The sequence below is a fragment of the Salvia hispanica genome, chromosome 3 (assembly GCF_023119035.1).
Source record: "Salvia hispanica cultivar TCC Black 2014 chromosome 3, UniMelb_Shisp_WGS_1.0, whole genome shotgun sequence".
NCBI classification, from domain to species: domain Eukaryota; kingdom Viridiplantae; phylum Streptophyta; class Magnoliopsida; order Lamiales; family Lamiaceae; genus Salvia; species Salvia hispanica.
Window position 1 is genome coordinate 4,164,220 of NC_062967.1, and position 24,218 is coordinate 4,188,437.

A 24,218-nucleotide genomic window follows, 5' to 3' on the forward strand; every position below is an offset into this window, starting at 1 on the left:
ATATGGATCCGAATAGGCCGAAATCTATGGAGGGAGACATCGTTGATATATTGCTACGGATTAAAGAAAATGGAACGACGTCGTTTGAGCTTACACTGGACCATATCAAAGCACTACTAATGGTATGTATGTTAATGTAATGATTATCGTATTTGGTTAATTAATTTGAGTGAACATATTATGACTATTGTAGCCTTGTTTGCAGAATATAATAGCCGGAGGCAGCGACACGGTTTCAGCTGCGTTAGTGTGGGCGATGGCCGCGTTGGTGAAGAAGCCTTTGTTGATGAAGAAATTGCAAGCGGAGATACGGCAGTTGGCCGGAGAGAAAGATTTGGTCGATGAAAAAGACATAGAGAAACTTCCGTATTTAAGAGCAGTTGTGAAGGAGAGTTTGAGGTTGTATCCACCAGCTCCACTTTTAGTACCACGAGAGACGGCCAAGAAATGTAGTGTCAATGGTTATGAAATCGAAGGTGGAAGTACTGTGTATGTCAATGCTTGGGCTATTGCAAGAGATCCTGCGATGTGGGAAAACGAGGATGAGTTCTTGCCTGAGAGGTTTTTGGAGTCTGGCCTTGATCCAAGGGGCCAGACTCCGGAGTTGATCCCGTTTGGATTCGGGCGAAGAAGGTGTCCGGGGATCGGAATGGCAATGGCTGAGATGGAACTCGCATTGGCAAATGTTGTGGGCAAATTTGATTGGGAGTTGCCGGTTGGAATGAAGGAAGAAGATATTGATTTTGAGGTTTTGCCTGGAATCACAATGCATAAGAAGAATGCTCTTTGCCTCCTTCCCAAGCTCGTGATTGCATAGATCTTTGTAGATTATCTACTTACTATAAATGTCTAAGTAAGCAATGTTATAAACTAGGCTCTTAAAATGTTCTAAACTCTGTGAAATATTTCAATTATTATGCAAAAGTTATAACTAGCTTGTATCGTTTACTTGTGGTCAGAAATGAACGGGTTTTTAAACCTAATAACTTGTAGTTATCCCTTAGAATGTCCAACTAGACACTTATTTTGTAGTATTAAATAATTATAGCTTTCTATATACTAATCTACAATTTTCCCTCGTGTGGGAAGCCTATTTCCAAATACATAGAGATATGAGGTGGGAAAACACTTGTAAAAACTTCCCTAAATGTGCATGATTAATTTATTAAATGTATGCCACAACGAATAGACTAACAAATGGGGTGAGAAAATAATTGATAAAAACTTCCCAAATGTATAGGATTTACTTAAGTACTATATATTTCACAAAGTATAATGTTTAACCGATTCAGGGGCCGACTTAAACTATGGATCATTGTGAAATTTAGCAGTTTCTTTTCATTGTTCATAAATTATTTAGATGTCTATAATTAAAAATTGTTTTTTTAAATCAGTAGATAATGCTCGAATGCTCGCATTCCAAGGAATGTCGGCAATGACACCATCTCAATGGATGAGCGTGCAACATGCATCACGTATGTCAGGCGAGCGGTCGCCAGTTTTTCCTTTCACATGAGCTGTCTCATACCGTCAACGAGGTATTGCCGTCGTTACTATACTAGTGGTGAATTAATCGTGGATATAAAATTGATAATGAATGTGAGAATTTTTAGGCCCAAAATTGTGGCACATGTCTTCTCAGGCCCAAAATTGGGGCACATCAGGCCCTTGACCCGACTTAAGACCCACACATAAACTCGATGATCCGGATTAACATGCACTTACTCACAAAAGGACTGAGGCTTCCTTCTCCATTTGAGAGCTACTCAATGCATTCTAGATTAGGATACACTTTCTATCAATCTTTTTTGTTTTCTCTCTAAAATTTGAGAACTGTTTGTGTTCTTTGATCATCTTCTCAATTCTCCTTTTAGTTGAGAGCTTCTCAATGCATGATCATAGAAATTAATTGAAGTTAATCTTATAGATATTCACAAATTGTAATCTTTTATATCCATCATTATTCGGAAATAAAGAGAATCTTACAAGTGACACGCATTCTGCTATTCTGTTGAAAAAGTAAACACGTTTTAATTTAAACTCGTGAGCTGATGATGTTGTTTATAGATTAAATAAACTCTCACGACAAAACAAGCAATTTTTTTGATGCATTTTCCTATTTGGTTTGTAAACACAAAGAATATAGAATATATTTGACAAGTACTGCATCTGTCTACCGTTTAAAAATTTATTTTATCATTTTGGGTTGTCTATAATTAAAAAAAAAATTATTTACTTTTTTCCATTTTTTGTATACGAACTTCACGTTACACTAACTTTTAACACTCACAATCAATTACTCACTCTGTCCCATTAGAAATGAAACGTTTTTCTTTTTAGTTTGTCCCTTTAAAAATGAAACATTTCTAAAAATGGAAACAATACACTCTATTTTTTTCCCCTATTACTTTACTCTCTCTTCATTAACTCACAAAACAACACTACATAAAATCTTGTGCCGAAAAGCAAATGTTGCATATTTAATGAGACGGAGGGAGTATAAAATTAATACTCCCTCCGTCCTACTTTAGGAGTCCCCATTGAGTTCGACACGAGTTTTAAGAAAAAAAAAGGAAAGTTGGTGAAAAAAAATAGTGGTATGCGGGTCATACTTTTATATATTAGTTTTATAATAAAATGTTAGTGGAAAAAAGTGAGTGGAATGTGGGGCCTATTACCAATTATGGAATATTCCAACCGGGACTCCTAAAGCGGACACCCAAAAGTTATAAACTGAGACTCCTAAAGTGAGACGGAGGGAGTAAATTCTAACAGAATTTAACTAAAGTAATAATATTAATAATTTTGATTTTATCATAGACTTACTTACTCCTTTTAATTTTCTTCACAAAATTAAACAATTTCTTAAAATTCTTTTCGAGTCAAAATGACATTTTAAATGATAAATGTTGGACCGAAGGATTAATAGTACTATATTATTAGAGCATGATTACGAGCCCATATTGTACTTTTCAAAGTGTCGGAATCAGATTTTCTGTAGTAATATGATGTGATGGATATTTGATGGTTATATAACAGGCATACAAATTAAATTATCGGCAAATATTAGTATACCAGTAAATATAATTACAAAATTCATAAAATTCTCTTTTTACACATTCTCTCTTTGTTTTATCGGCAAATATTAGTATACCAGTAAATATAATTACAAAATTCATAAAATTCTCTTGTTACACATTCTCTCTTTGTTTTAATATATAGACAACTGAAGGGATGTAATCAATTGCTAACTAATTACCAATCCCAAATTAAGACTAATTTTCAACCATTAGATTAGAAGATCTTGTGGTTAATATAATGTCAAGTGTAATATATTTTAAATTTAAATAATTATTAATTAAATTAAAAGGGTGTTAATGTCAAATTCTATATGCAGTAATTATAACTAACTAGTTTCTCTCTTCTCAAAATCATCTCAAATCTTTAAATTTACGTAACTCTCTCAATTTAAATTATTTTTTCACAAAAAATATATCAAATTAAAGATAATTTAATAAGGATTCCAACGAGATCTCAATTGCATATGTTCCGACGATGTTCGGGTGATGAAATTTGATAAATTATATTTCAATTTTCGTACATGTTGATATGCAGCTTTTTTTCAACAAATGCAACAAAAAATCTCAATATATTGTAGGCAAAATCTCAATATTATGCATTTCCAATCTCAATAAAAATGTGTTGATATTTTCTTGTCCTTGTGTTGATATTCTAATGTCATATTGTTGATATTTGTAATACACAATGTTGATATAAAAAAACACTAACGAAAATTATCATATGATAACATAATGACGATATTACCCTTTTGTTGATATTTTGTTTACTATTTATTGAGATTTTGTGAGCTTTAATCTCATCCACTCATTTTAAAATCTAAATGTGGAGATTTAGTCTTAATTTTGGATTAGGATGATATAAGCACTGGAATAGGACCCGACAACTGAATATATAATTTCATTTGACTTTGAAGTTAGTAGACACATAGTACTTTGTAATTTATTAAGGAAAAGACAAGTAATAAAGAAGAAGCACTGAATAATTATGACTATCACATCTCAAAAGACGATCAATAGAATTTCCTTGAATAGTGACAATTAAAAGCTCATTAATTTTCTTTCCTACTAATAATAACGGGAAAATAAGGGAAAAAATAAATTAACAAAAATTGTGTATACAAAATACCCTTTAATTTATTTCTATATTTTAGGATATAATTTTATGACTAATTTATCCTTATTTAATGTTCGTTATTTTTAACTCTATTAGTTTAGAAACATATCATTGATTTAGATTAGATTATGACTTGTTTATGGTAATACTAATTAACACACTACATAATTAAAGTACTATATTTAATCATAAAATAATTACTAGTAGTACTATATAATTTAATATAGTACCATATTTTTTTTGAAAGAAATTCATATTTGATCATTTTATACATTAGTATCTAGTTTTTTTGTCATTTATATTATTTTTTCATAACTTGTTTGATTTTTTTGAAAAAAATTTATTTCAAATTATCATACGATATAAATCATCAAATGTTGTGAAAGTAAAATAATTTAATATATGAAAAAATAAATTAAAATAGTAAAGCATTTCTATATTTGATACGTGGACTACATGAGAAAATATTATATCCATAATGGTTTAACATTTCTTGCAATATCTTTTTATTTTTGTGTTATTTTCCATCAATGCTATTTTTCCTTAGCTTGTTCCCTTTTTCATTATATATCCAAATTCCCTTTTTCATTATATATCCAAAAGCAGATATATGAATACTATTTATTTTAATTTACTTTTAGCTATGAGTATTTTTATATTAAGGAAATATTAATTATTATTTCTTTCTTAATTAACATGATATATGCAATACTATACAAGTACTATCATATACTGATATAATTACTTGATGAGATCGCTGACTACACGTACATATCCGTTATATTAGCTATATATGCGACTACATTAGTACGTTTTATATAAGGCTAGTACTTATTAAATCCATCACCAATATATCATAATCCAAGAATTCACGATAGAATTGAGTTGAAAAGAATGCACTATCGCTAAAAAAACTAGCTATCAAATTGTTTCTACATCATGCATTTAGGGAGTAGTGGTATGTTTTTATATAAGGCTAGTACTTATATATATTAGCTATATATGCAATGTATAAGAATAATGGAGATAATCAATATTTATCTAAATAGGGGGAGTAGTATGTTTTTATATAAGGCTAGTACTTATTGAATCGGTCAGCAATGATATCATAATCCAAGAATTGCGATAGTAATGTGTTGAAAAAAAAAAGTACAATTGCCAAAAAAAACTAGCAATCAAATTAATTCTACATCGTGCATATAGTGATACAATTACTGGATAAAATCACCGACCGCACATACACATCCAATATATTAGCTATATATTTGCAAATTTGCAATATACATGTAGAATGCAGATTTAATTATCAACAAACAATTCTGTAATACTATAAGCCTTGAATTGATTGCATACATGGGATAGACGAATCAAAATTTATCAAATCAGTACATTTTATATAAGTCGACTATTTAATTATAATCCAAATATCCAAGAATTCAAAATAGAATATTAGATATGTTGTTTAGACTACATCCAAAATCAGGGGCAGACACAGTAAAGACTAAAGAAGAGGGTAGGGCAAGCCTTTACCCAAATTTCGGTATTTAATTTATTGATATTGATATTTTAAATTTAAGAAAAATTACAATAGTAAGTTTCTTGTGTACCTTATTTGTGTGAGATATGACCTATGTACACATTTTAATTTTTCTGTGTTCTTGCAATAGTTCAACAATGTCTCCTTGCATAGATCTTGGCCTATTTGGATTCATGATATGCTCTTCAATCAATTCTTGATAGAAAGAATCCATTATTTTCGAGCCTTTTAGCCATTTCAAAGAGTCTATCAAGCCATCTAAAGGGGCATGGCGGTTTGGAGAGGCGGCCGTCAGATTACAGATGAACGGTAGCACTGGTGGACCCGGCGGGGTTGGATTTTGTTGGCATGTTTAGATTTTAGTGATTATGGGAGACAAGAATAGAAAAAGAAGCGTCATCATGTTTTTAGGTTGTTTGAGTTGTGAACTCCATTAACAATTATCAAGCGGTATTTAATTTATCGATATTGATATTTTAAATTTAAGAAAAATTACAATAGTAAGTTTCTTGTGTACCTTATTTGTGTGAGATATGACCTATGTACACATTTTAATTTTTCTGTGTTCTTGCAATAGTTCAACAATGTCTCCTTGCATAGATCTTGGCCTGTTTGGATTCATGATATGTTCTTCAATCAATTCTTGGAAAAAATCCATTATTTTCGAGCCTTTTAGCCATTTCAAAGAGTCTATCAAGCCATCTAAAGGGGCATGGCGGTTTGGAGAGGCGGCCGTCAGATTACAGATGAACGGTAGCACTGGTGGACCCGGCGGGGTTGGATTTTGTTGGCATGTTTAGATTTTAGTGATTATGGGAGACAAGAACAGAAAAAGAAGCGTCATCTTTTTTTTAGGTTGTTTGAGTTGTGAACTCCATTAACAATTATCAAGCGGTATTTAATTTATCAATATTGATATTTTAAATTTAAGAAAAATTACAATAGTAAGTTTCTTGTGTACCTTATTTATGTGAGATATGACCTGTGTACACATTTTAATTTTTTGTCCACTTCAATTTTGTTGCCATGAGCTTTAACTTTTACCTTTCTTATTGATAATTAAGGATTTTGTGTTGCTTAGGGTGCATACTTAGTTTTTACACATTTAATTTAAATGTTTTAGACTTTTAGTTAATTATATATTAATTTAAGATTAGTGTATGTAAATCTTCCTAAGCTTAAATTTTGGTAATAGTATAAATTGTGGTTTATTATATTATGGTATATTCATTATAAATTTTGGCAATACAATTAGATTTGATTTTAATCAATAAGTCCGTTTTTAGGCGGAAGACATTTCATAACCAAGATCTTGTATACTGGACTACACTATGAGCAACTCTGTTAGCTAATTGAAAAACGATGAAGTGTCTAAAATTTCATAATGTCCTTTGATAGCTAGTGACACCCCCTTCCTCCTGATTTTTATTTCTTGAATTGCATGCAATTCGACTAATATATAGTACTACTATTCATTTGTGTGGTTAATAATTTTTTACATATATTAGCTATATATGCAATGTATAAGAATAATGGAGATAATCAATATTTATCTAAATAGGGGGAGTAGTATGTTTTTATATAAGGCTAGTACTTATTGAATCGGTCAGCAATGATATCATAATCCAAGAATTGCGATAGTAATGTGTTGAAAAAAAAAAGTACAATTGCCAAAAAAAACTAGCAATCAAATTAATTCTACATCGTGCATATAGTGATACAATTACTGGATAAAATCACCGACCGCACATACACATCCAATATATTAGCTATATATTTGCAAATTTGCAATATACATGTAGAATGCAGATTTAATTATCAACAAACAATTCTGTAATACTATAAGCCTTGAATTGATTGCATACATGGGATAGACGAATCAAAATTTATCAAATCAGTACATTTTATATAAGTCGACTATTTAATTATAATCCAAATATCCAAGAATTCAAAATAGAATATTAGATATGTTGTTTAGACTACATCCAAAATCAGGGGCAGACACAGTAAAGACTAAAGAAGAGGGTAGGGCAAGCCTTTACCCAAATTTAAAATAGATTTTTTTTTTTGTTTTATTTTTCTTTCTGTTTTTCTATTTTCTTTAAAAATTGCAAAATTTGTCTTAAGCCCTTACTATATAAGTGTCTTTGAAGCATAAATTATTAAAATAGAATAATTAGAGGGGCTGAATTTAATCTGGAATTTGTTTTTGCAGAACAAAATGAAGGACAATGGCCGTCGTTTGTCGCAGGGAAGAAGAAAGACTTAATATAAAACCCCTTATAAAAAGTGGCTGTAGTTTTGTTTTTAAAAAGCGTGCCAAGCCCTTTATTATTTACTAATAGACGTGCTATCAAACGACTTAATTAAATTATGGGTGATGCATTTACAAAGAGCCATGTCAGCATAATCTAATTTCATAACTAAATTTTCAATAAACAAATATATAAAACAATTCTAACTTTAATAGAATTTATTTGCATTGCAACTTTCTTCACAAAATTCGTGTTCTTGGTAGTATTAATGCGTGAGATAAGTTTTTCTCCTAGTTTTTTTTTCTCTAATTTTCAATTCAATGATGTAAATTTATTTTTAATGGTTGAGTTTTGCTTGTTTAATTTGAATTTAAGTTTTTTGGATTTAAGATTAAAGATATTTTATGCTTGTTCATTCCAAAAAATTATTATCCATTTCTATTTATAGTAGTAACCTTTTTTATCTCTAAAGTAGGTCTCAATCTTCTTCAATAACAATATTGTAATTACTTTTTTTTTTTATCTCTTTTTATATTAAAACTTGTACAATACCAACAATATCTATTTTAATGAATATTAATAGAAAGTGAGTCACACGTTATTAGAGAGAAATAAATTTTCCGAAATAGAAAATTTCTATTTTTAGCAAATGGACAAAAAAGAAAAAAAAAATCTATTTTGAGAATACAGACAGAGTACATAATTGAGCCCTTACTGAAAAAAATTTCTGCGTTCACCCTTGGTTATAGCATATATTAGTATATTCATCAAAATGCTATAATTTCCGGTATCATAACTAGTTGTTGAGCTATTGGATGTCGTCACTAATTCCATCAGTATTTTGCGTTTTTTTTAAGTTGCTATAAGATTAATTAATCTAAAACCATCAAGCTCATTACATGAGTTTTATTGACAATGTTATCACTATTATGACACAGAAAATCACAACATTAGCGTGGACTACGTAAAACGTAAAATCAACAAAATTAAGGTTACAAAATCTAATTAAAGAGTGAAATTTTAGACTATACTATGATGGCCCTTAGCTATTATAAAAAATAACAAGTGGATTTTGGAGCTGCCATTATTTAAAAGCTCCATGGTAATTGACATTACTCATTATCATACATAGGAAAATTTGTGTAATCTATTTGCATTTATTTTTATCTTAGCTAGGACCCAACCACTTGTATTTAATGTGATGAAACAAATTTGTTGACCAAAGAATTTTTCAAGATAATTTTGTGATAATATATTTATTTTGTAATTTATAATGACACGCTATAATATAGATCATGCGATAATTCGTAGCATATGAGAGGTGCCTGAATTAACAAGTGGGTTTTGGAGGCGAAATTATTGAGTTTAGGGATATTGGTAACCAAAATTATAAACTTAATTTGGTCAAATTTGGGTATTTTTCGCAAACTTTAAAATTGGTCTAAGATATTAAAATCTTTACGTTTCGTTTGTTACTATTTCTTAACCTTAACCAAAATAAGATATCTTCGGTGAAAAACTTATTCTACATGGGCAACTGTGGGCAACCGTGAAATGTTTATAATAATATTTTACCACTTTTTAATTTGTGGCTAGTAGGAAAAAAAGTCACGTTAATTTAGTAATGTCAAGTAAGATAAAAGAAATGTAGGTAATTAATCGGATATAGTGATTGACCTGCCATGGAAAATAACTAAAAAAATGTAAAGTTTGTGATATTGTAGTCCAATTTTAAAGTTCGTGGGAAATATCAAAATATGTCAAAGTTTATAGTTTTAGAGAACAACTAGTTTTTATCCCGTGCCAGTTTTTATCCTGGACACCCCCTACGCCCGAATCCAAACGCGATCACCTCTGGATTTTGAAGGTCCAAGTACCTCTCTGGCTAGAACTCATCTGTGTTTTCTCACGCATCAGGATCTCTTCCAATGGCATAAGCATTAATAATCACAAAACTTCCTCCTTCAATTTCACAACCATTTACAGTACAGTTAGTAGTAGTCTCTCTTGGCACTAAAAGTGGAGCTGGTGGATACAATCTCAAACCCTCTCAAGCCCCGGTGGGCCCGGTGGTCTTAGTTTGTTGGTATTTTTGGATTTTTGTGTTTGGAAGTAGAGAATGAAGATTATGGGAAGAGACAATGAGAGTAAAATAAGTGACATCATTTTGCTTGTTTTTTAGTCGAAAATGATATTCTAGAACAACAAGTTTCTTCTCTTTGTTTGGAATACAACAGGTTTAACTCTTATAAATAGGATACCCATTTTATTAAGATAATAAAAATAATAGAAGGAAGTCGGCTTTAGCCGCAATTATTTAAAAGCTCTATGCTAATTGCCATTTTCGTTAATTAAATAGAAAGGAGGAATTTTAGGAATTTTGGGAATTTTTGGGAATTTTGGGAATTATTTATATTGATGAATTCATTCAACCAACTTTTGGTGAAGCAATTATGATTTATGAAGAGGTATAGGTGTACTTTATTAATGGCAGGAATAAATAATGCTAATTTGTTTTTATTGAATGAGATAGAGAGGATTCTGTAGAATTTATGATATTCTTGGATTCAATAGAGGCTATGCGACAAAGTTGTTATTATGTGTTGAATATAGAAGGTTGCAATACTGTTACTATTTGATTAAACTTTGTTTTCTGGCAGAGAAATCTGGAATAGTGACAGGAATGAGTATGCTTTCAGTGAGGAAGCTGGTTACTTTTAGTATGTTTATCATATGGTTGCATATCTTGTTGATAGAGACGGTTTTTTTTTCAACTGTTCATGCCAGATTATCGAGTACCTTGAATTTTGCACAAGATTTAAGATGGGTAATTATACAAGTAAGAATGATTTGTTTCTGATGACTGCTGCTATTGAATTTCTGTGTTCTTGCAATAGTTCAACAATGTCTCCTTGCATAGATCTTGGTCTGTTTGGATTCATGATATGCTCTTCAATCAATTCTTGATAGAAAGAATCCATTATTTTCGAGCCTTTTAGCCATTTCAAAGAGTCTATCAAGCCATCTAAAGGGGCATGGCGGTTTGGAGAGGCGGCCGTCAGATTACAGATGAACGGTAGCACTGGTGGACCCGGCGGGGTTGGATTTTGTTGGCATGTTTAGATTTTAGTGATTATGGGAGACAAGAATAGAAAAAGAAGCGTCATCATTTTTTTAGGTTGTTTGAGTTGTGAACTCCATTAACAATTATCAAGCGGTATTTAATTTATTGATATTGATATTTTAAATTTAAGAAAAATTACAATAGTAAGTTTCTTGTGTACCTTATTTGTGTGAGATATGACCTATGTACACATTTTAATTTTTCTGTGTTCTTGCAATAGTTCAACAATGTCTCCTTGCATAGATCTTGGCCTATTTGGATTCATGATATGCTCTTCAATCAATTCTTGATAGAAAGAATCCATTATTTTCGAGCCTTTTAGCCATTTCAAAGAGTCTATCAAGCCATCTAAAGGGGCATGGCGGTTTGGAGAGGCGGCCGTCAGATTACAGATGAACGGTAGCACTGGTGGACCCGGCGGGGTTGGATTTTGTTGGCATGTTTAGATTTTAGTGATTATGGGAGACAAGAATAGAAAAAGAAGCGTCATCATGTTTTTAGGTTGTTTGAGTTGTGAACTCCATTAACAATTATCAAGCGGTATTTAATTTATCGATATTGATATTTTAAATTTAAGAAAAATTACAATAGTAAGTTTCTTGTGTACCTTATTTGTGTGAGATATGACCTGTGTACACATTTTAATTTTTCTGTGTTCTTGCAATAGTTCAACAATGTCTCCTTGCATAGATCTTGGCCTGTTTGGATTCATGATATGTTCTTCAATCAATTCTTGATAGAAAGAATCCATTATTTTCGAGCCTTTTAGCCATTTCAAAGAGTCTATCAAGCCATCTAAAGGGGCATGGCGGTTTGGAGAGGCGGCCGTCAGATTACAGATGAACGGTAGCACTGGTGGACCCGGCGGGGTTGGATTTTGTTGGCATGTTTAGATTTTAGTGATTATGGGAGACAAGAACAGAAAAAGAAGCGTCATCTTTTTTTTAGGTTGTTTGAGTTGTGAACTCCATTAACAATTATCAAGCGGTATTTAATTTATCAATATTGATATTTTAAATTTAAGAAAAATTACAATAGTAAGTTTCTTGTGTACCTTATTTATGTGAGATATGACCTGTGTACACATTTTAATTTTTTGTCCACTTCAATTTTGTTGCCATGAGCTTTAACTTTTACCTTTCTTATTGATAATTAAGGATTTTGTGTTGCTTAGGGTGCATACTTAGTTTTTACACATTTAATTTAAATGTTTTAGACTTTTAGTTAATTATATATTAATTTAAGATTAGTGTATGTAAATCTTCCTAAGCTTAAATTTTGGTAATAGTATAAATTGTGGTTTATTATATTATGGTATATTCATTATAAATTTTGGCAATACAATTAGATTTGATTTTAATCAATAAGTCCGTTTTTAGGCGGAAGACATTTCATAACCAAGATCTTGTATACTGGACTACACTATGAGCAACTCTGTTAGCTAATTGAAAAACGATGAAGTGTCTAAAATTTCATAATGTCCTTTGATAGCTAGTGACACCCCCTTCCTCCTGATTTTTATTTCTTGAATTGCATGCAATTCGACTAATATATAGTACTACTATTCATTTGTGTGGTTAATAATTTTTTACATGTGTAAGTTTGTTGTAAAGGCACGTCCGTGTCATATTAAACTAAAAACACTCAACAAACAATTCAACGCAAATCATACAAAATATATTTTAGCTATAGTCTAGCTAAACAACATATCTAACATTCTATTTTGAATTCTTGGATATTTGGATTATGATTAAGTAGTACACTTATATAAAATGTACTGTTTTGAGAAATTTTGATTCGTCTATCCCATGTATGCAATTAGTTAAAGGCTTATAGTTATACACCATATTACAAGTAATAGTTTGTTGATAATTGAATCTTCATTCTACATGTATATTGCAAATATATAGCTGATATATTGGATGTGTATGTGCAATCGGCGATTTTATCAAGTAATTGTATCACTATATGCATGATGTAAAATCTATTTGAGTGCTAGTCTTTTGACAATTGTACGTTTTTTCAACACATTACTATCTCAATTCTTGGATTATGATATCATTGGTGACCGATTCAATTAGTACTAGCCTTATATAAAACATACTACTACTATTTAGATAAATATTGATTATCTGCATTATTCTAATATATTGCATATATAGCTAATATATTGGATGTGTATCTGCAGTCGGCGATCTTATCAAGTAGTTATATCACTAAATGCATGATGTAAATCAATTTGATTGCTAGTCTTTTTGGCTATAGTGCATTCTTTTCAACTCAATTCTATTGTGAATTCTTGGATTATGATATATTGGTAATAGATTTAATAAGTACTAGCCTTATATAAAACATATTGTTTTAGATAAATTGTGATTATCTGTATTACATTTATGTAGTTGCATATATAGCTAATATATAAGATATGCATATACAGTCGCGATCTTATCAAGTAGTTATATCACTATATGATAATACATATATACAGGGACGGACCTACAGTAGGCCAAGCCGCCACTCCAGCGGGCAGCGAGGGCTTGGCCGGCACTGATCCGGTAACCCCACTGTGGTTGCCCCTGCTTATCAATTTTATGTTGTTTACAAAAAGGGATGAGGAAAAGAGGGAAGGAGACGATAGAAGAAAAAGAGAAATTAGAAAGTAGTGTATCATTAAATTTATAACTGTGTTGGGGTCCACTGTTAGTTAAAGAGTAATTAATTCTTTGTGTTTTTCAAGAGAATTGGAAAGTAGTAATATATATATTGAAGTGTATTAATTTGTGAAATGATACCTGAAGCTAAGTTTCTTTATTACTTGAGTTTACGTTTAACAAATATTTTGCATATCTCCATAATATCACAATTTGTGTATTTCTATTTGTATCTCTATTTCAATATTAGTAAAATATTAGAGTACTTAGTAGTCATTTAAATATTAAAAAAAGTGTCAAATATTAGTTAATTTATTTGAAAATACAGTATTAAATCTTGAATTTTAAAATTTATGAGAATGCTTATTTTTTTCTTATTTAAATAGTAAAATATTATCGTTTTAAACATTACTGAAATACGACATTTTATAATCAGATATGATAATTGAAAAAAATTGAAAATTGTGATTTGATATTATGATTTCTAACATTATGAGACTGGCCAATTATTTTACTAAATTTTATAATTTGAATGAGAATTATCTCATATAAAAATATACTAAATTTTGTAGTTGAAATTTATTATGTATTTGAGTTTTCATCATTTTATAAATTTATTAGATAAAAGAGCTTAAAATACTAAAATATTATTTTAAATATCTATTTATTTATAATCAGAATTCTTTTTATGGATAATTTTAGCACCGACTTATTTACATTTCTAGTTCCGTCCCTGCTTATATAGTATTGCATTATAGCTAATATATCGGATATGTATGTGCAGTCGGCAATCTTATTAAGTAGTTATATAAACCTATATAGTCTTTTTTCCTATTCTGCGTTTTTTTTCAAAACAATACTCTATCTCAACCCAAAACATGATGTTTCTTCTCTTGTTTTTCCTTCTCCCAATAATGATCATCTTCTACTTCCAAGCACAAAAATATAAACATGCCACCAAACTCCATCCACCGGGGCCACGGGGGCTGCCGTTCATCGGAATTCTGCACCAGTTCGACGTCCGATCTCCGCACACGTACCTCCGCCGCCTCTCCAACAAGTACGGCCCCGTCATGTCCCTCAAGCTCGGACTACGGCCAGTCGTTGTGATTTCCTCAGCAGATGCCGTGAAAGAGGTCATGAAATCACACGACGCCATTTTCTCCAGCCGCCCGCTTCTTGTTTCCCTGCAGAGGCTCACGTACAACGGCCTAGATGTTGCGTTTTCGCCCGACAACCAAGTGTGGAGGGAGATGAGAAAGATCTCCACGATCAATCTCTTTGGCGTGAAGCAAGTTCAATCATCTCAGCCTATTTTCAAAGATGAAGTGCGGAAGATGATGGCGAAGATTGCTAGAGACGCATCTTCTTCCACTGTTGTTAACTTGAGCGAGACGATGCTGTCGCTTTCTAGTAACTCTATATGTAGAGTTGCGTTTGGGAAGACCTATGGAGATGAAGGCTATGGAAAGAACCGTTTCTTTGATCTTCTTCGCGAAATGCAATCGCTTCGATGGGTTGATAGATTGCTTGGAATGAACAAAAAGCTTGGCAAGAATTTTCATGACATGGATTCTTTCTATGAAGAACTGATTGAAGAGCATATGGATCCGAATAGGCCGAAATCTATGGAGGGAGACATTGTTGATATATTGCTACGGATTAAAGAAAATGGAACGACGTCGTTTGAGCTTACACTGGACCACATCAAAGCACTACTAATGGTATGTATGTTAATGTAATGATTATCGTATTTGGTTAATTAATTTGAGTGAACATATTATGACTATTGTAGCCTTGTTTGCAGAATATAATAGCGGGAGGCAGCGACACGGTTTCAGCTGCGTTAGTGTGGGCGATGGCCGCGTTGGTGAAGAAGCCTTTGTTGATGAAGAAATTGCAAGCGGAGATAAGGCAGTTGGCTGGAGAGAAAGATTTGATCGATGAAAAAGACATAGAGAAACTTCCGTATTTAAGAGCAGTTGTGAAGGAGAGTTTGAGGTTGTATCCACCAGCTCCACTTTGTACCACGAGAGACGACCAAGAAATGTAGTGTAAATGGTTATGAAATCGAAGGTGGAAGTACTGTGTATGTCAATACTTGGGCTATTGCAAGAGATCCTGCGATGTGGGAAAACGAGGATGAGTTCTTGCCTGAGAGGTTTTTGGAGTCCGGCCTTGATCCAAGGGGCCAGACTCCGGAGTTGATCCCGTTTGGATTCGGGCGAAGAAGGTGTCCGGGGATCGGAATGGCAATGGCTGAGATGGAACTCGCATTGGCAAATGTTGTGGGCAAATTTGATTGGGAGTTGCCGGTTGGAATGAAGGAAGAAGATATTGATTTTGAGGTTTTGCCTGGAATCACAATACATAAGAAGAATGCTCTTTGCCTCCTTCCCAAGCTCGTGATTGCATAGATCTTTGTAGATTATCTACTTACTATAAATGTCTAAGTAAGCAATGTTATAAACTAGGCTCTTAAAATGTTCTAAACTCTGTGAAATATTTCAATTATTATGCAAAAGTTATAACTAGCTTGTATCGTTTACTTGTGGTCAGAAATGAACGGGTTTTTAAACCTAATAACTTGTAGTTATCCCTTAGAATGTCCAACTAGACACTTATTTTGTAGTATTAAATAATTATAGCTTTCTATGTACTAATCTACAATTTTCCCTCGTGTGGGAAGCCTATTTCCAAATACATAGAAATATGAGGTGGGAAAACACTTATAAAAACTTCTCTAAATGTGCATGATTAATTTATTAAATGTATGCCACAATGAATAGACTAACAAATGGGGTGAGAAAATAATTGATAAAAACTTCCCAAATGTATAGGATTTACTTAAGTACTATATCTCACAAAGTATAATGTTTAACCGATTCAGGGGCCGACTTAAATTATGGATCGTTGTGAAATTTTAGCGGTTTCTTTTCATTGTTCATAAATTATTTCGATGTATATTATTAAAAATTGTTTTTTTTAATCAGTAGATAATGCTCAATGCTCGCATTCCAAGGAATGTCGGCAATGACACCATCTCAATGGATGAGCGTACAACATGCACCACGTATGTCAGGCGAGCGGTCGCCAGTTTTCCCTTTCACATGAGCTGTCTCATACCGTCAGCCCATACAACGCCGCTCGCAACCGTGATCACATATATAATACAAAATAAAGGTAAATCCATCTAAACCAAGGCCGAATCCTAGTTTGGGGGACATGACATGGCTCCACTTGTTGGAGTGGTGGCGAAGACCGGTCGTCAAATTAACTGGTGTAGATTGCCGATGCACGATGGGTCCGGCAGTAGGGGTTTGTTGGCATGTTTAGATTTATTAATTACGGGGAGAGATAAGAATAGTAAAAGAAAGTGTCACATTTTTTAGTTTTTGTATGAGTCATGTACTCTATTTACTAGATAAGATCACGGATTGCATATACACATCTAATATATTAGCTACAATGCAAATTTAATTTTCAACGAATTATTAAAGTTGTTAAATGTATAACTATAATGTTGAATTAATTGCATACATGAGAAAGACAAATCAAAATTTAGCTTAAGACAACAAATTGAAATGGACGAAAAATTAAAATGTACACAGTACATATCACTCACAATTAGGCACTTGTGACACTTGATGGATTCAAGTTGGTTGCTGTATGTAATAAATACTACTAGTATTAATTTACTCAGAGTGTATGCCACAATAAATATACTAACAACATGGTATGAAAATAATTTATAGTAGTAATTAGGGATCTCAATCGGTCTTACCTGTTCGGGTTCGGGCCAGCCCACTCGGGTCGCCGGGATATTTGGGTGCGTGCTGTTCGGGTTATGGATTTTTCGGGTCATAAATTTTCAAACCTAACTCTAAACCGCCGGATTTTGGCTAACTCATCGAACTATTCGGGCCTAAAAGCTTTCGAAAATAATCTCTTGTATCAAAATTTACTTCTATAAAATGATTTTAAATTTTAGATACTTTTTTTATTTTTAGTTTGGAATCATATAAAATCTTCAAATTTTTATAATTTTCTTCAATAATACTTGAAAAGAAACCTTTCATCTCGATCAACTACAACATAAATTAAAGCTTGTGTTCGTGTCATTATTATGACATTGTTCGTAACTAATTCTTTATGAAAATAAAAAATCATATCTTACAAGAATCATTATTAAAATGAAAAATATATTGAGATTTTGATGGGTTAGTTCTTAATTTTGTCTTGATTGGTTATGGTGGTGGTAAGACATGAGACGGTGCAATAATGAGTTGAGGTGGAACTTGAAAGCTGATATTGTGGGATCGAGTGAAATAGTGTAGAATGAAAATTGAAAAAGACTAAAAATTGTGTAGAATGAAGATTGAGGATTCAAAAATATAAAAAACTCTTAAAACTTAATATTTTATAATTAAAACTCGCAACCTATCGGGCCGACCCGCAACCCGTTCAGGTCAACCCGTTTAGCCCGCCAACCCATTCGGGCCAACCCGTTTAGCACGTTTTGTATTCGGGTAATTAAATTACAGCTCTAACCCGCTCATTTTACCGGGCTGTTCGGGTCGGCCCACAGATTTCGGGTTGAATTGACATCCCTAGTTTTAGACCCTCCTTTAGTCATTTGAGTTTTAGCGAATCAAATGTGAGTTAACTCTATATAAGGATAATTATACGTGGCTTGATAATTTTTTTTTCTGACAACGAGGTATTGCCTTCGTTACTATACTAGTGGTGAATTAATCGTGGATATAAAATTGATAATGAGTGTGAGAATTTTTAGGCCCAAAATTGTGGCACATGTCTTCTCAGGCCCAAAATTGGGGCACATCAGGCCCTTGACCCGACTTAAGACACACACATAAACTCGATGATCCGGATTAACATGCACTTACTCACAAAAGGACTGAGGCTTCCTTCTCCATTTGAGAGCTACTCAATGCATTCTAGATTAGGATACACTTTCTATCAATCTTTTTTGTTTTCTCTCTAAAATTTGAGAACTGTTTGTGTTCTTTGATCATCTTCTCAATTCTCCTTTTAGTTGAAAGCTTCTCAATGCATGATCATAGAAATTAATTGAAGTTAATCTTATAGATATTCACAAATAGTAATCTTTTATATCCATCATTATTCGGAAATAAAGAGAATCTTATAAGTGACCCGCATTCTGCTATTTTGTTGAAAAAGTAAACACGTTTTAATTTAAACTCGTGAGCTGATGATCTTGTTTATAGATTAAATAAACTCTCAGGACAAAAACAAGCAATTTTTTTGATGCATTTTCCTATTTGGTTTGTAAACACAAAGAATATAGAATAAATTTGATAAGTACTCCATCTGTCTACCATTTAAAAATTTATTTTATCATTTTGGATTGTCTATAATTAAAAAAAATTATTTACTTTTTTCCACTTTTTTTTATACGAACTTCACATTACACCAACTTTTAACACTCACAGTCAATTACTCATTCTGTCCCACTAGAAATGAAACGTTTTTCTTTTTAGTTTTTCCCATTAAAAATGAAACATTTCTAAAAATGGAAACAATACCCACTCTACTTTTTCTACTCTTTTACTTTACCCTCTCTTCAATAACTCACAAAACAGCACTGTATAAAATCTTGTGCCGAAAAGCAAATGTTGCATATTTAATGAGACGGAGGAAGTATAAAATTAATACTCCCTCCGTCCCACTTTAGGAGTCCCGTTTAAGTTCGACACGAGTTTTAAGAAATACAAAGGAAAGTTGGTGAAAAAAGATAGTAGAATGTGGGTCATACTTTTATATATTAGTTTTATAATAAAATGTGAGTGGAAAAAGGTGAGTGGAATGTGGGGCGTATTACCAATTATGGAATATTCCAACCGGGATTCCTAAAGTGGGACACCTAAAAGTAGTAAACTGAGACTCCTAAAATGGGACGGAGTGAGTAAATTTAAACAGAATTTAACTAAATTAATAATATTAATAATTTTGATTTTGTCATAGACTTACTTACTCTTTTTAATTTTTTTCACAAAATTAAATAATTTCTTAAAATTTTTGCAGTGTCAAAATGACTTTTTAAATGATAAATGGTGGACTGAAGGATTACTAGTACTATTAGAGCATGATTACGAGCCCATATTGTACTTTTCAAAGTGTCGGAATCAGATTTTCTGTAGTAATATGATGTGATGGATATTTGATGGTTATATAACAGGCATACAAATTAAATTATCGGCAAATATTAGCAACAAATCTATGTGATCAAATTTTGTACAACCAAAAATTAATTTATTTAACAAATAATAGGTTTATTTATGCATTTAATTAAAATATTTGGATGCATATATAGTACATGGAAAGTGCATAATGTTGTGGTCATATATTTATGATTTTTGTATTATTTTTTTATTTTTTTAAAATCATAAATATAATTAGTGCATACTTTAATTCAAATTATAAAAACAATAAAAAGAAAATTCAAATATAAATATAAAAAATAAGATTAAATGCTAATATGTCTTTTTAACTTGTTCATATATTATATTTATAATTTTAATATATAATTAATACATCAAATTATTAATACAATCTTATTTTGGTTGTATAAAATTTGGTTGTTTATCGTTACTCTAATATTAGTATACCAGTAAATATAATTACAAAATTCATAAAATTCTCTTTTTACACATTCTCTCTTTGTTTCAATAAATAGACAACTGAATATATAATTTCATTTGACTTTGAAGTTAGTACACACATAGTACTTTGTAATTTATTAAGGAAAAGGCAAGTAATAAAGAAGAAGCACTGAATAATTATGACTATCACATCTCAAAAGACAATCAATAGAATTTCCTTGAATAGTGACAATTAAAAGCTCATTAATTTTCTTTCCTACTAATAATAACGAGAAAATATGGGAAAAGATAAATTAACAAAAATTGTGTATACAAAATACCCTTTAATTTAGTTCTATATTTTAGGATATAATTTTATGACTAATTTATCCTTATTTAATGTTCGTTACTTTTAACTCTATTAGTTTAGAAACATATCATTGATTTAGATTATGACTTGTTTATGGTAATACTAATTAACACACTACATAATTAAAGTACTATATTTAATCATAATATAATTACTAGTAGTACTATATAATTTAATATAGTACCATATTTTTTTTGAAAGAAATTCATATTTGATCATTTTATACATTAGTATCTAGTTTTTTTGTCATTTATATTATTTTTTCATAACTTGTTTGATTTTTTTTAAAAAAATTTATTTCAAATTATCATACGATATAAATCATCAAATGTTGTGAAAGTAAAATAATTTAATATATGGAAAAAATAAATTAAAATAGTAAAGCATTTCTATATTTGATACGTGGACTACATGAGAAAATATTATAGCCATAATGGTTTAACATTTCTTGCAATATCTTTTTATTTTTGTGTTATTTTCCATCAATGCTATTTTTCCTTAGCTTGTTCCCTTTTTCATTATATATCCAAAAGCAGATATATGAATACTATTTATTTTAATTTACTTTTCGCTATGAGTATTTTTATATTAAGGAAATATTAATTATTATTTCTTTTTTAATTAACATGATATATGCAATACCATACAAGTACTATCATATACTGATATAATTATTTGATGAGATCGCTGACTACACATACATATCCGTTATATTAGCTATATGTGCGACTACATTAGTACGTTTTATATAAGGCTAGTACTTATTAAATCTATCACCAATAATTGCGATAGTAATGTGTTGAAAAAAAAAAGTACAATTGCCAAAAAAAACTAGCAATCAAATTAATTCTACATCGTGCATATAGTGATACAATTACTGGATAAAATCACCGATTGCACATACACATCCAATATATTAGCTATATATTTGCAAAATTTGCAATATACATGTAGAATGCAGATTTAATTATCAACAAACAATTCTGTAATACTATAAGCCTTGAATTGATTGCATACATGTGATAGACGAATCAAAATTTATCAAATCAGTATATTTTATATAAGTCGACTATTTAATTATAATCCAAATATCCAAGAATTCAAAATAGAATATTAGATATGTTGTTTAGACCACGTCCAAAATCAGGGGCAGACACAGTAAAGACTAAAGAAGAGGGTAGGGCAAGCCTTTACCCAAATTTGTTTTTGTTTTGTTTTTTTTTTTCTTCTGTTTTTCTATTTTCTTTAAAAATTGTAAAATTTGTCTTAAGCCCTTACTATATAAGTGTCTTTGAAGCATAAATTATTAAAATAGAATAATTAGAGGGGCTGAATTTAATCTGAAATTTGTTTTTACAGAACAAAATGAAGGACAATGGCCGTCGTTTGTTACAGGGAAGAAGAAAGACTTAATATAAAACCCGTTATAAAAAGTGGCCGTAGTTTTGTTTTTAAAAAGCGTGCCAAGCCCTTTATTATTTAATAATAGACGTGCTATCAAACGGCTGGCTTGATTAAATTAAGGGTGATGCATTTACAAAGAGCCATGTCAGCATAATCTAATTTCATAACTAAATTTTCAATAAACAAATATATAAAACAATTCTAATTATTTGCATTGCAACTTTCTTCACAAAATTCGTGTTCTTGGTAGTATTAATGCGTGAGATAAGTTTTTCTCCTAGTTTTTTTCTCTAATTTTCAATTCGATGATGTAAATTTATTTTTAATGGTTGAGTTTTGCTTGTTTAATTTGAATTTAAGTTGTTTGGATTTAAGATTAAAGATATTTTATGCTTGTTGATTCCAAAAAATTATTATCCATTTCTTTTTATAGTAGTAACCTTTTTTTATCTCTAAAGTAGGTCTCAATCTTCTTCAATAACAATATTGTAATTACTCTTTTTTTTAATCTCTTTTTATATTAAAACTTGTACAATACCTACAATATCTATTTTAATGAATATTAATAGAAAGTGAGTCACACGTTATTAGAGAGAAATAATTTTTCCGAAATAGAAAATTTCTATTTTTAGCAAATGGACAAAAAAGAAAAAAAAATCTATTTTGACAATACCGACAGAGTACATAATTGAGCCCTTACTGAAAAAAATTTCTGCATTCGCCCCTGGTTATAGCATATATTAGTATATTCATCAAAATGCTATAATTTCCGGTATCATAACTAGTTGTTGAGCTATTGGTTTCCGGATGTCGTCACTAATTCCATCAGTATTTTGCGGTTTTTTTAAGTTGCTATAAGATTAATTAATCTAAAACCATCAAGCTCATTACATGAGTTTTATTGACAATGTTATCACTATTATGATACAGAAAATCACAACATTAGCGTGGACTACGAAAACCGTAAAATCAACAAAATTAAGGTTACCAAATCTAATTAAAGAGTGAAATTTTAGACTATACTATGATGGCCCTTAGCTATTATAAAAAATAACAAGTGGATTTTGGAGCTGCCATTATTTGAAAGCTCCATAGTAATTGACATTACTCATTATCATACATAGGAAAATTTGTGTAATCTATTTGCATTTATTTTTATCTTAGCTAGGACCCAACAACTTGTATTTAATGTGATGAAACAAATTTGTTGACCAAAGAATTTTTCAAGATAATTTTGTGATAATATATTTATTTTGTAATTTATAATGACACGCTATAATATAGATCATGTGATAATTCGTAGCATATGAGAGGTGCCTGAATTAACAAGTGGGTTTTGGAGGCGAAATTATTGAGTTTAGGGATATTGGTAACTAAAATTATAAACTTAATTTGGTCAAATTGGGGTATTTTCGCAAACTTTAAAATTGGTCTAAGATATTAAAATCTTTACGTTTTGTTTGTTACTATTTCTTAACCTTAACCAAAATAAGATATCTTCGGTGAAAAACTTATTCTACGTGGGCAACCTAGAAATGTTTATGATAATATTTTACCACTTTTAAATTTGTGGCTAGTAGGAAAAAAAGTCACATTAATTTAGTAATGTCAAATAAGATAAAAGAAAATGTAGGTAATTAATCGGATATAGTGATTGACCTGCCATGGAAAATAACTAAAAAAATGTAAAGTTTGTGATATTGTAGTCCAATTTCAAAGTTCGGGGGAAATATCAAAATATGTCAAAGTTTATAGTTTTAGAGAACAACTAGTTTTTATCCCGTGCCAGGTCAACTATTTGTAATCAAAATACGTTCGGAGAAGAAGATCGAAGTATATTCATTTTCTCAAATTCGATTCGCTCCATGAGTCGTGACCCTCGCTCCTTGCGCTGCGTGCCGTGGATTTGGATCTTGGCAATTGGTCTTTGGGGCGGGTCGTTGAAGCCTGCCTAATCTTTTTAGACCACCTTAGTTGTAACAAGGTCCACGACATCCATGTCGTGATTGGACCCCAACGCAAAGCATGTGCCAAAAGGTCCACGATCCGCGACGCATAGC

At 31.1% G+C, this 24,218-nt stretch overlaps 1 protein-coding gene and 2 pseudogenes across 1 annotated transcript; 2 read left to right on the forward strand and 1 right to left on the reverse strand.

Moving 5' to 3' along the window:
- LOC125216383 overlaps window positions 1-10,149 on the reverse strand; it is an 18,314-nt pseudogene extending 8,165 nt beyond the window's left edge.
- On the forward strand, window positions 7-948 carry LOC125216384 (cytochrome P450 71A9-like). Its single transcript, XM_048118076.1, has 2 exons — window positions 7-122; window positions 206-948. Exons 1-2 carry the CDS (start codon window positions 27-29, stop codon window positions 815-817), a joined length of 708 nt encoding a protein of 235 aa, XP_047974033.1. The 5' UTR covers window positions 7-26; the 3' UTR covers window positions 818-948.
- Window positions 10,150-14,585: 4,436 nt separating the features above from the next.
- Window positions 14,586-16,309, forward strand: LOC125215824 (annotated as a pseudogene).
- The last annotated feature ends 7,909 nt before the right edge of the window (window positions 16,310-24,218 follow it).

Coding starts and splice junctions, on each gene's coding strand:
- LOC125216384 (XM_048118076.1), top strand. CDS start 27: ATGGAGGGAGACATCGTTGATATATTGCTACGGATTAAAGAAAATGGA. Junction 123..205: donor ATATCAAAGCACTACTAATG/GTATGTATGTTA, acceptor CCTTGTTTGCAG/AATATAATAGCCGGAGGCAG.